The sequence below is a fragment of the Coturnix japonica genome, chromosome 8 (assembly GCF_001577835.2).
Source record: "Coturnix japonica isolate 7356 chromosome 8, Coturnix japonica 2.1, whole genome shotgun sequence".
Classification (NCBI taxonomy): Eukaryota; Metazoa; Chordata; class Aves; order Galliformes; family Phasianidae; genus Coturnix; species Coturnix japonica.
In genome coordinates this window covers 21,288,783-21,302,843 of record NC_029523.1, presented here as the reverse complement: position 1 = coordinate 21,302,843, position 14,061 = coordinate 21,288,783, and the positions used below count along the sequence as shown (strand labels likewise).

Here is a 14,061-nt window from a genome sequence, read left to right as displayed (position 1 = left end):
GTCACTTTCAGTAAGTTCACCAAGTGCATTACATGATTTACAGTGAGGACTTGAAAAGCCGAGTTCATTGCTGGTAAAAGATGAGTACCATCAACTAAAATTGCATCAACTTTTGCCTAAAGAATTTGACTTTATTTCAGCATAACCTGTTGAAATCAATAGGCAGAGTTCTTTCAGGAATGCTCACAAAGGACAGTGTGACATAAGTTGTTGGGTGCTGACGTTCTCATAGTACTTGGAGAGGAGGAACAATACTTGTTTAGATTCGATTCACAGGAGTGGTCTCATTTAAGTGCTTCCAACTCACCTTACAGAGACTAAAACAGTCATTTTAGGGGCGAGATGTTACAGAAGGACTGCATTTGTTTCATGTCCTGCTGAGAGAAGCCAGCAAGAGCTATTATCAAGCACTTCTTTTCTCCTCAGTCATTTAATAGTAGCAGCTACCCTTTTATTCCATGCTCTCAGACAGCAGAATAGGAAGTGATAATCTCTTTGGAATACAACAGACACCTGTTTGATAAGTGGTAATTGCATTATTCCTGAGGATTATCTCAGCAGTGCTTATTTCTTTTGTAATAAATCTCCACTATCTAACAGAGTAGAGCTTCACTAGAAGATGTATGAAAATCCATTGCAATAGCTTGCGGGTGTTTGGGACTCTGTAAATAGAGTTTAATTTTAAGTAAGTCATATGGTAAATGAGCTTTACATATAATTATTTTTATTATTGTATATATTAATTCAAATGTTTGTTATTGCTAAAACTTTTGTTCTAGTTGTGCACAGAATCTGATATAATAGTCTCAAATGTCTCCATTAAGGAAATGCATAGAATGTTCCTTTCCTGGGTTTTATTTATTTATTGTTAAGCTAGAGACAAAGCTAGGAACCAAGAAGTGATAGCTGGTAAAACTGTTGTAGATGAAATGCTTCCTCTATCAAACAAGAGAAGAGCTCTGCTTCTGGTAGCAATCACAGGAGATCCTTTTCTAAGTGTAGTTACTGCCCAGTGGTCATTTAATGACATTTAATAGGCTGGTGTACTTACACAACTCAGATCTTCTCATTTCTAAGAGGAGGCCTGAGATTTAATGCTGAACTTTCATAAAAGTCAAAGAAAAGTAGATGCCGGTTGTCAGCTGGGTTTCAGTAGGAATTGTCCACTTTAATTTTGCTTCATGACTACAAAAATCCAACCTAAAGTGTTGGCAACAATGCAAGGTAGTCAAGTTCTAAGAAGACTCTGAATAGAAAGATTCTTTATAACCACTCAGTTTTTAGCTAGTTGTTAGTTCTTAATGTTTTGCTTATCACTTTTGAAGCTATGATACGTCAGCCAAGAGGATTCGATATGTGCTCACGGTGAATGAATGCATTAAATTAATGCATTTTGCTTAATTACAGCCACACCAACCCCAAAATGTATTGTTTATGAATATTAAAATAAGATTTAAAATTAAGAATAGTGATGTGCTAGTATTTCTGGATTTGACCTTTCCCCTTTACTTCAGAAGGATGTGTACTTGGTGTTTTTAATACTGTTGATCTAAAGAGTTAAATTCCTTTTCATGTATTCTCTGCAAAGGAAACTAAATAAGAAAGAGAAACGCAACCTCATTTTTAGAAGTCAGTAACAGCATGGCTAACACTGCAAAAACCCAGTTCCTTGAACAGTGATATCTGGAAAGAGGAGGTAACATAAAAAGCCTCCTGTGAGTGTTTGAACCATTTGTTGGAAGCAGTGTTGTTAGCACGACTGCTTGAACTGAGCCAGGGAATTATATAGTGCTGTAACATATCCAGGCACTCTTCAATTGCCATCCAAAGCATTGTACAATGCTGTGAAGTAAATGGCATCCCACCATAGACCAGAAACGTGCCAAGTGTTTGGCTGATACTCTTTGTGAATGCAAAACAGTTCCCAGGACGTATCTGTGAATATCTGTCGGCAATATAATACATGATCTAGACGAATCAACTTGATCACTGGATTATACTGTTGCTTATTATTGCATTCAAAATTTTTTCCTCATATGAAAAATCTATTTAGCAGTTTTGTATTTCTTCTGGATAGCAGAATAGGCATTTTGTGGTCAGAGTTGGAAAAAGCAACATCATTATGCGCTCTTCCACAGCAGTTGCCTTTTTACTTAAAGACAATTTCAGAAACCTGACAAACACTTTGTTTCAATACAGAAGTAAAATAGAACAATGTTAGTACACTGTTAGCTCGTACACTGTGAAAAGAAATACAGAAAGAGTGAATTGGGGTTGTTTGCCCAAACTCTGGGGAGACCTCACCACAGCCTTCCAGTACATACAGGCACCTGCAGGAAAGATGGGATTTATATTAGAAGCCATAGTAATAAGGTAGAGGATAATGGCTTTAAACTGAAAGAGGGTAGAGTTAGAATAGATACTAGGAAGAAATAATTTACTCAGAGGGTGGTGGGGGACTGTAAGAGTCTGCCCAGAGAAAGAGTGGATGTCCCATCCCTAAAAGTGCTCAAGGCCAGGTTGGATGGGGCTTTGGGTAACGTGGTCTGGTGTGAGGTGTCCCTCCTTTAAGGTCCCTTCCAGCTCAAGCCAATCTGTGACTATAGGACAAGTTAGCTCTATTCAGTGCTTTTGCAGTTGCTCTGAGTCTATGTCAAGTTAGTGCGACTATATTTTGCGGGGCCACCGTGGAGGTTTCAATAGTAAGAGTATGTAGTGTTACTAAAGACCATGCTTTGCAGTTAGTAAGCTCATGGATGAGTGTATGCTGACACTTACCCACATTTTCAGGTACTAAAGGAATTCTTATCCCTTTTTCCTTTATTGATTTGTTTACTCTTTACCTTGATACTCTTCTCATTTGGTAACATGACATGAGCAAATGCTTTGACTTAATATATTGACTTATATATGACTGCCTTTCAACAAAGGCAGTCTCTAGCTTTAGAAGGATTTGGGAATCTCAATTTGTCTATGAAGAACACACTAGTAGATCTTGTTTTGGTGTAAGAATATTTTATTTTTATTATTTTATTGGTTTCATATACATTTGAAAGTGTACAGTAAGTTACAATGTATTCCTGGGCATATATATTTTGTAGGTCAGTTTGCACAGGTGTACGTATTAATAAACTCACTTAACTAATTTATATGCATAAGTTTTAACCGCTGAGTAATTAATGAAAGCATTGCCAAGAAACTGGAAATTTGGGAAATGTGTCATTTATTTGCATATCAGTATAAAGCAATTACTAAATTAAAGAGTGCACGTTGTGACAAACATGAAGCTCCTTTACTGTTGCTTTGTCAGTGCACATTAACATCAACTTGATGTGAAAGCCTGGCATTCTCTGCATGAACTAAAAATCCTAAGGCAGAAGTACACAATGAATCACCCAGAGTTTGGAGGCTAGCGTGCTGAATTGCCTTGGGGTTCAGAGCGAGGGAAGAAAAAACTGATGTAAAAGACTATTGAGAAAACGTATCAGTGGAAAGTAATTAACTCAAGATCCACAATTAGCCTCATGGTCCATACTTAACTGTGTTCCAGGTCTTTCAGCGTTTATTTAATTCTGTTACCCTGTGTTTCAAATAGCTGCGAATGGCTTGGCGGATTTTTCAACCTTTTTAATATTTACAGTTTTTTTCTGAGAGGAAGAATGAGCTCTGAAAGTGATCATGGGTATTTATTTCAGTCTCTCAAATATATCTCTTTCCTACTTAATTCTACGACAGATTCTAATATTATTTCCCTTTCATTTCCTTTAAATATCTTTGTGGTTTGAATCCACATGAAGTACTACAGTATCTGTCCTTCTGCTTTAATTGCTAACTTGCCTAACTAGGCTTAATGAAACGGGAAACAATCAAAACCAGGGATCGTTTTCTCTTTCATTTGGCTAGCAAAGGAGAGTGATAAATGCCCCGGTAATACGACTGATGATTAAATGAAGCAAAAACTGGCATGTGTGTTCAACCAGCGTACCAGAGCTGAGTGCTCACAGAGAAGGAGGTGCAATTTTTTCTCATGATTGTATGGAAAAACTCAATAGTGTTTCATGAAGTTTCCTTTACTGTAATTGTTGCTCTGAATTCAGCGTCGCTCATCTGGTGTCTTTCTTGGTAGATAACCTGTCCTTTCCTTGTGCTGTGGATTCTCCTACAGCTTACCTTCTTGCTCCCATCTGCTGTGCTGGGTGTCCACGTGTTGATCCCACAGCATCTTTATGGTTCTGCTGCCTTCAGCACAAGTCTTAAAGATCTCCCAGTACTGAGCTTTTGTGCTGTGATAGGAGGAGGAAGTTTTTACTATGAGGCCATTTGGAATAAACATCACAGTGTTGTTTGGATTGGGTTCTGTGTTTCAACTCTGTAGCATTCCTTTGTGATTTTAGTTTTCATTATAGTTGAAGTATCTACCATGGGAACATTGCTGAAATCCTTGGAATGAGTTACCTACAACCTGTATGGACAGGTTTAAATCACGTACTCTGTCACTGTTCTTGTGGCTGGATTAGAAACTTAAAAAAATAAATAAATAAAAGAAGTTAAACCTGCAATAAGTAATTGTCACAGCGCGCTGGTACAATGCTAATTGGAAGTGACATGTCCAAACTGGCCTCCGTAACATGAAGAAACCTAACAGGTGTGAGGGGTGGATCTTCCCATGGGCCCCGCTGAACTTCTAACAGGGGAAAAATAGTAGAAAAAGTGAAATGAACCTTGAATAAAGCTGTCAGCAGTAATTATCTCAGCAACACTTTGTGAGGAGTTAAAATAAGCGTTGCTGATTTATAACCTGAACGCACTCCACCCTAGAGATTTTTTTTCATCCAGTTAGTGTTTAAAATGAAACGTTGAATACCTGTCAAGATGTTTTTTTGTAATTGAAGATACATAGTGAAAATGAAGTTGTTTTGTGGAGGAAGTTAATTTCAAGGGCTGTCATATTTTTAAACATTTCTGTTCCTTTTAGTATTTGTACAATAGTTTAATAACCAAACCTAGGGCAAACTTGACTGTTTTTCCTAGCTAGTGCTACCTGATGTCAAAGATGAAGTGGCTAACCTAGAATTTCATCCACTTGCTGGTGGAAAAGATAAGAGCTTACCTGGTGGAAAACTTTTGTTGGTGTGTACTAAACTGAAAAGCAGGGTCTTGTTGCCTAGTATAGAATGAAGAGTTCTGTGCGGTAAATCTCTGGGCCTCATAATTAATCTCCAAGTACAAATGGCCCTTGTTTCTGTAAATTAAAACACAACAATTACAAAAAAACTGCAACAAATTGATAGACTTGTATAAAACTTACTGTAAATTCATTTTAAAGAAGAATATTTGCTCACTGGTGTGAAAGCACTCTTTTCATGTATACAGTGTATTTCAGTACGCACAGAAGTACTTTTACAGTCTGCTCCTAATGAAAGAATATTTACTAGCTTTGAGAAGACAACTTCTCTGTAATTCACAGGAAGCCTTTAACCACTCGAAGTTTTAAACATCATTTTAAGCATGGGTAGTATGAATTCTTAGATCATATATCAATTTGACTTTATGAGATTGTGCACTGAAAACAAGGTAGCTCATTTGATGCATGACTGAACAGTGGTAAGTAGTGGGTTTGGAAGCACTGAACACCTGTTTGTTCCCAAGGAATTCAGTGATAGTTTGAGCTCAGGCTGCCTGTGTGTTTCTTATAATGCTTGATTAATAATGCTTAGAGATCTGTTCCATAGCAATAGCAACATAATGTGAAAAATCTGTCATATCATGGCATCATTTATTTTGAATTGATGGGATTCTGAGTAGTTTTGGAAATAACATGAGTTGTGAACCCCCACCTCCCTCCATAGTAGTTTGGTTTCACTTCGTGTTTGAATCTCCAACTTGCAGTGACCATGGAGCCTTGCAATTCTTTCTGGAGAAACCCAAGAAACTGCCAAAGAATTGCCACACTCCTTTTCCCTGCCTTCAGTATTCGTATTCAGGGGTTGTGCTGGCTGTCTTTGAAAACCCTTATTTTTTTTCAACTCTTTGTGTAATGTGAAACTTAAGTTCATACATTTCAAGTGTAGAAGAGCAACTTATGCAACTGTTCACTTGCTGTCTGTCCTCCTTCCCTTTTTCACTTTGATTTTCCAGTATGCGACATTAAATACTACCTCCACTGTGCATGTGCATCATGCTTTAGGAATTACCTGCACTTCAAATTCTCACTTTCTTAAATCTCAAAAATGATTGCAAAAGAAAAGTGACAGATGGGAACGCTAGTGTTCTTGGAGCAGCCCAAAGTTGCTCCAGTGGTGAGCTATGAGCAGAGTAACTCATTTTCCAAGCAAATGTTATCATTTCAACCTGTGCCTTTCTGTGGAGCTAAACTAGGTCTGCAATTTCATAGATTACCCCCTGATTCAGACTTATGGAGCTGAGGCCTGAGGCATAGCTCTGCCTTGATGTAGCCCTGCTGAAAAGATGTCTTCTCTTGATTTTCTGTTCCGTCTAGTTAGCGTGGTAATCTTTTTGAACAGGGAATGCAATTTATCTGGTAAGGAGAGATAGGTGACATCTTGTTTGGCTGTGAGAATTGCATTTGAAATCTTCTGAGATCTGGCCCTGAAGAAGGGATTTTCAGTGATGCATATTCCTTGCAGATATCCAAAATGAAATGTATGTCTGGACCAAGAAATAAGAGAATTTCTCACTTACTGCTGTTTTGCCTGTGCTGGCTGGGAGGGCAAGAAAAGCGTCTTTACATCAGCCAAGAAAATCTAGGAAGCTGATGAATTGTTTTGTCACGTTTATTAACTGCTCTTTGTACACTTTGATCCTTAGTGAGCTTAGTATCCAAACTCAGCTAGTGGTATCTTACCTGTATAAAGTATAAGAAAACTAGTAAGGTAATTCATGCTCCTTCTCAAACTTCCTTGAGAACATTGAGTACAGTTGCTTTGAAAAATGACCAGGCTTTTTCCTTAGCTTCCAGAAAATGTGGAAGAAAATGTGGCACCATTGACATTTACCATACTTGGGGAATTACCTTATGCTGTTAAAAAAAAATATGTATATAACTTGGCTGATAACAGGATGGTAAGTGTAATATGAAAACTGGAATCCTTGACAGAGTTTCTCTCTCAGCCCTCAGTCCTTACCCTACTATTACCTGATGAGGGGGAAAAGGCATTATAGTAATTACTCTGACAAGAAGAAGAATCAAATTATATGGAAGTGAATGTTCACAGTAGAGATTCCTGCCAGTCACTGACTGTTCTGCTCTGGGCATCTCTGTCTCTGATTATTTTGAATAATTGAGCATGGCGTGTTATGAAATGTACTTGTTCGTGTTTGTTTCTTTATACATTAGCTATATATCACTGAGTAAACCAGTAGCTGAAAAAACTAAGCACTTCACATGGTGAGCGTGGGGAAAATGCTGTCACATGGAGTTTTTGAATCAGGATTAGGTTTTAGTGTAGGCAACACTGCATTCTTTCACTTCGGATTAAGAATTTCTTATGTGGTATATGTATATTACAAATATCTATGTATATACTAAAGCCTGATAAGCAGATTCTAACAGGAGCTCTTATCAGATGGTGACCTCTTGATTTATAAATATTCCTTTAGCATATCATTTCCATAGTTAATATATTTGTTTCTAACACAAAAGCATAACTAGCTAATATTAACTAGCTAGTAGGTACAATATACTATTATTAACAAGAGCAGTTAGAGATTTGTAAGTGTGATAGAATTCCTCATATGTCGCCTGCACTTTTCAAAGTGAAAAAACTGCTTTTAGATTTTGAGATATTTGTGAGACCTCTATCAAAATTTTATTACACAGAGGGAGTAATAGCATCTGTGGCTTATTTTTCTGGAGATAACCTTTTACTTACAAAGCTGTGCGCTGTTTGTACAGTGGTAGAAGTGAAGGCATCAAAGATCCTCAATGGTTGCTGAGATAACAGAGGGCCACTGCAGTTACTGACTTGGGTAGGTTGTTTATACAGCTACCACTCTGTGTTACAGTACGTGCTGACTGATCTAGTTGTACCACAGGCAGATATTATGTGGAGCTGATTTTCCTCTTGCACAGCAGGGGAAAATAGGCATTTCCAGTTTTCACCAGAATCAGTACTGAGAGCATGGGTTGAAATTCTGGAGTTGTTTGGATGTGGAGCTTTGAATGTGCTGAGTTACAGAAGGGCATGAGGGAAGGGTTCCTCCTGGACGGAATGCTTCATCATTTTGGGCTCTTTGTCACAGGTACAGCAAAAGAAATTGGAGATACTAGTATAAAAAACTTGGGATTGGATAATCTGAGTTTTCCTTCATGCCTTTAGATTATAAAAACCAAAAGAGTAAATTATGCACTTTTTATGGTAAGAACCACATTTACCCCCATTCTATTTTAATATACCTGAGTTCTAATTCTGTCTATTCACATCATAGACTGAAGGAATGTGATAGAAACCACGTGCCTTCTTGGCAATTACACGTGAAGTTACATCTTTTGGGTTACATCTTCTGTGCCTTCTTTCATCCAACTGTGCTTGCAAGTATAGCAGGCAAGCCAGAACTGCAGTTGTACTGTGCTATTTTCAGGATGCTAGAACTCAACAGTGGTTTTTTAAGACTTTAATTCCTTTTCCCTAACATACTACAAGCTGACCTTAAGTAGGACTGGGAATTAGTCTGTTTTTTGTTTTGTTTTTAAGGGGGATTTATGAAGGAGAGTCAAGTATTGGAAAACAAGCTTTTTTTGTACACCAGCATTTTGTTTGCCTTCCTTATCTCGGAGTATTAAAGGCCAAAAACAGGGATTATTTTCTTTCCCCCCAGGAGGAATCCATACTTTTAAAATTTCCCTATTTAGTTGGCTGTTGAAGCAGATTGTATACAGCCAGAAATAATTCTGCATTTGAATTATAGTTAATCAAATAATTTGACTGATTCATAGCAGTCAGTAGACAAGTATTAAAGAAATAATATTTCTTTCTATGATCTTTAAAGCTCTTATTAAAAACCTTTCAAAACTCACACGTGCTCCAAAAACTCAGAATGCTGATGTAGCAATCAAGTACCAAACAAAGAGCAGAAGGGAAATCAGTATTTGTACTTCCCTTATAAATTATCACAGGCCTAACAGTTATGACTGCTGTGCTTCAGGAGGCTGCCTGTTTTCCTGCTATGAATTATGCTCTAAAGTTCTGTGAGAGATGAAGGTGAGGAAGAGGTTCCTGCTCATTTGTGCTGGCCACTTTGAATGTCCAATGAAGTTCTGCAGGGTATTATAAAGCTCCCAAACCTTCCTTTCTTCGTTAGATGCAGTTGCAGTTAGAAGTTCCTCTGAAAAGCTGCTTTTCTCCATCAGGGTGTGGCTGGATTTGAGGTAGAGCAAATTTACTAAATCTGATAACTTTCCTCACATGGTAACAGACCTTACAGCTTTTATATCAGCAGTTCTCTGGTCTTTACTAGCTAAAAATCATCAGATTACTTGCAAGCTTAGCAGATTCAGTACGCAAGAGCGTGGTAAGTCTCCAAGGTTTGCCAAGAAGCGGCAGGTGCCTGCAGCCATAGTGCTCTGCTGGTGTCAATGCTCCACATTTGTGCTACTGCTTATCTTCCGTGCTCCACAGATGCCTTGGTGGAATGACCCCACTCTGGAACAAGGATCTCAGTTGGTGCCTTCCTTTGTCATTTCAGAGATCTGAAAGGGAGGGAATTAAGTTGTGCTGGCATCTAAGATTAAACTTGCAGTTCCTTTCTGAGGGTGTAAAAGCACTATGGAAAGTGGAAAGAAAATACTTCCTATCAAGGAAGAATATCCCATAAAGTACCTGGCCGTTGTCTGCACTTGGCAAGTGTTTCTAGGTTGATCTGGAAGATTCTTGGCAAATAATTCTTTGTGTTCAGGTCTGAAAATACATTTCTTGACTTTATTCCCCAGTTATTAATGCTGGCAATTAATCTTTGCTTGCGTATGCGTGAATAGTCCTAGAGAAACTGCACAACAGTCTTTATTTCTCCTTTCATATTTTGTTTATTCTGTAATTCTATTCTAAGTCCTCTTTCTTCCACTGTTCATGAGCACATGAAAGCCCTCCAAGTCAAGCTACCATACCTGCATGAAGAAAGAGAAGGCACTCCAAGAGCAGCCTGACAATGAACATTTGTAGCCCCTGAGACACCCCAGCTGGAACTCCCAGTTGGCAGACATTGAGCGTATTTGAGGTTTGCTCTCCGTAGCACTAGACTGGGCTGCCTGAAAAATAATCTTTTTCTTGCTATTGATGTTTTTATAATTCCCAAAATAAAGATTAGACTTTCTAGTGCAGGAAACTCTTTTGAGAGAGAAGTGTCTCCTTTATCTTGGAATAAAGTTAATTCAGTTCTGGAGAAACGTTCCTGCTGGCAGATGACTTCTGAAATGAAAGACAGAGCTGCTGTTTGTCCTGGCCTTTGCCTTGCAAAAACTTCTCAAAAAAGTCAGAAGAAGAAGGTGATTTCTCACACACACACACACACACAAAAATAACAACAACGTTCCAGCGACTGTCTGGGGAGTAGGATGAAATGTGCTCTGATGTTGGACCCCTTCTGCTGTTAGCTCGTTTTTGAGTGACGCTTTGACACTATAATATTGGGTTGCAAATTAGAATTGCAACACCCTGCTATTGGGCCAAGTGATAAACAGCACAATAACTGCTTGCTTGATCTTACCATGCTTTCTTTAATGTGTATGTAAAAGATACCAGGAGCCTTTCCAGGCATCTGGCAGAGTATTTGACACCCTGAGATAGGGAATGATGTGTGGTTAGTGCATGTGACTTACCAGTATTTCATGTGGTGTTGGAACTATAGGGCAAAGTTTTGAGTTTCATAACAGTCAGCTTTTGTTTATCATTGAAAACTTTTAAAAATACTAATTAAACCAGTGGGTTATTGCAGAGAATACAGTTCTTATGCTCCTGTCACAGGAGTTTCATGAGTAATTGGACTTGACCTGTATGTCGTCTTTAATATTTCACTTGCACTGGAATATTATTACTCACTTCCTTTAAGATGATAGCTCGGCTTTTTATGCAGCTAAACTTCTGTTTAACCTTGCTGTGAGAGTATGACAGTAGGCTAGTTCAGACAGGTTAACGTTCATTTGGTAACCAGCTTGCTTAATCAGCCTGCCGCAAATTAAATCTTTGGGAGTTCTAGCAGACAAGTGATAAAGTCATTCTGAATTATGTATAAAAACAAATGGGGTGTCTCCAGTACTCGTGGCAGTAAATTAAGTTGAAGGCTTATGATTTATTCTTGGGTTTTTGGTAAGGGTGATTGAAATGTAATTTACCTTAAGGTTTTTAAGTTGTCTAGGCTTAAAGTGCTGTTTCTACTGGCACTAATGGGCATCTACTGTCTCTATGCTGACACAATTTCACAAGCCTTATTGGTTTTCTTCTGTTCTTCTCTATATGAGAAACCTGGCTTCACAGTTTGCTTTTTTATTTCCAGTTAATCAAATTGTTGTTTTGTTTTGTTTTTTTCCCCCAGGATGGCCTGTTTTCATTTCATTGAATCAGTGCCTGTCATTGTTTCAATTTTGACGGATACTGTTGTTGTCCAGTTTAACACAAAAAAATTGTCAGTAATGGTTCAAAGTTCTATTCTGACTTAGGAAAAGAGAGCGATTCAAGACAGTTTTGAGTCTGCAGTTTCATTTAGTTTGTTTTCAATCTTTATGCATATATAACTTTTCAACTATTTTGTCATAAAGTGTGCGAGTAGTTACTGTCAGCTGTCCTTTTCCCTCTAGGCACCTTCACTTGCTGCCCACGTAGCTGTTCCTCAAGATTTTATATGGCTGATGTAAGAACAGCAACAGAACCCTTCAAATCCTGAAGTTTTATGTAGCAGCTTCATCTGCAGATGAAAATAAGTCTTAGAGCTCTGTACCTAGCAGTAATACTGCAATGTATTCACAGTCTCTGTGCAATAATTGTTGTTTCTTTGAATGTTGTACAACATTAACAAACACAAAACTACCACACACACACACACACACACACACACACCTCTCAGTTGAGTCTGTAGCTCTAACACATTTGTTGCTTTCTATGTAGATGACTCTAGCTGTATCAGGAGTGAACTTTCCTTGCCATCGACTTACAGTTGGAAGAAGATCTTCACCTGTACAAACAAGGGAACAGTCAGAGGAGGTAAGAACGTCTTAAGTTAAAAGTACCCTCTGGGAAGAAAGTAGAGCTGAAGTGGATTGTGTCTGGGTATGAGAAGTTAGTGGTTGATTTAGTGTTTCTTTCTCACTCTTACATGTTCAGTTAATCCACCTGTAGTACCTTTAGATGGGGAAAAGAAAGAATACTAACCTGAGATAAAATAGGTTTAAGTCTTCTCAAATATTGTATACAGCTCCAACTCCTTAGTTAGAATAATGCTTTTTCCCACGTAACACTCTGTCAACTGTACTTCTGGTGAAAATTAAATCTTGTTTATCTTGCCTGATCATGTTGTATAAAATAGGAAAATAAAATACAGTATAACAAGTGTTTGATAAGAACATGGAAGTATATTTCAGTATTTGCGTTGAATTTCACTGGAGGCGATGTCTGTAATAGACGCTGATGGTGGGTTTTGATTCTTGTTTCTAAACAGCAATGCACTGATGTCCATATGGTTAGTGACAGTGATGGAGATGACTTTGAAGATGCTACGGAGTTTGGAGTTGATGATGGAGAAATGTTTGGGGTAGCATCATCTGCCTTGAGGAAATCGCCAATGAGTAAGAGTTGAAAGTTAATTGCTGATTAACTAGTAATTGTACAGCACTAGAGAATGCAGAGAGGTGCTGTGGGTCTGCACAGTAAGAAGCAGGAAATGTTTTTTCAGTGGGACCATTAGAACTGTGCGAGTCTCATGTCTGTTGGATGTGTTAAATGAAATACTGGAACCATAATTGGCAGTAATGAACACGTCTTCTCGTGGAGGGAGCTCCTTCTTAACCTTGTTACTTTAGCTTGTCTCTGGAGGATGATGATGTAATTCTGAGAAATGGTGATATATAACCAAATGTTCCTGCAGAGACTTAGACTGAATTCTTTTGAACATTTTGCAGATTTTAGTTTTGGTGTTTTACGGGGATAAATATTTTTGCCTGAATACATTTAATAGTTTTTTCAGTGATTATTTGTCCTTAGATTATGAATAGGATTGAGTAGGAACCTACTTCCTATTCGCTATTCTGCATATACTCATAGGCCTCCATTGGTGTTATTACCTTGAATGTTTTTGATGGCAAATTTTTGACACTGTACTCATGTGAAACTTTTTAGCATTATGCTTAGAAAGTTCTTTTTTAAAAATAAGAAAGTCACTAGAAATGCCATGGGTTGAGGCTTTAAAGTCAGTCCTTTCATTTTAATGTATTAAAGTAAGTCCAGAGTGTTAGCTCTGAACAAGTGATATATCACATTACACTGGACCTGAGGATTTTACTGTTTAGAAATGCTGAATATATGCATGAGTGTGTCTGGAAATTCCAAGTATTTCCAGAGGTTTGTAGTCTTTCATGAAATTCATATGGTCTCTCAGTAACCATTCAGTAAGCCGTCAACATAAAAAATCCATGAAGCAAAGCAAAGTGAGTGTGCATATTAAAGTCTGTTTCCATAAGGTTGCATTCAATCCTTTTAATCCTTTTTTTTTTTTTTTTTTTTTAAGTGCCAGAAAATGCTGAAAATGAAGGAGATGCCTTATTGCAATTTACAGCAGAGTTTTCTTCGAGGTAATCTTAACCTTATAGCAGCGTAATTCTTGTTACAAGTGAGGTAAAATGTTTTAAGTAATGAAAAATAAACCATATGTAGATGTTTTCTTACATAATCACAAATATTTGGGCATCCATATCTAATTTAATTTAAGCTTAACTTTGAACTGTTTCTGAAATAGGCTATTTCTTGGTCTAAGTTGGAGTGATGGATTCTTGCCTTATTTAATTTGCCATTAATTAATACAATTAGTTAATTATGTAGCTGTCCACAAGGATGATAA

General features: G+C 37.7%; 1 protein-coding gene across 3 annotated transcripts in view; it reads left to right on the top strand.

Annotated features, from left to right (window-relative positions):
- Positions 1-14,061, top strand: part of FAF1 (Fas associated factor 1) — a 129,810-nt gene that overhangs the window by 71,660 nt on the left and 44,089 nt on the right. For all 3 annotated transcript variants that reach the window (XM_015870465.2, XM_015870466.2, XM_015870467.2), the window contains exons 9-11: positions 12,117-12,212; positions 12,667-12,793; positions 13,732-13,795. In XM_015870465.2, the coding sequence (XP_015725951.1) occupies positions 12,117-12,212; positions 12,667-12,793; positions 13,732-13,795 (287 nt within the window). The remainder of the gene's footprint in view (positions 1-12,116; positions 12,213-12,666; positions 12,794-13,731; positions 13,796-14,061) is intronic.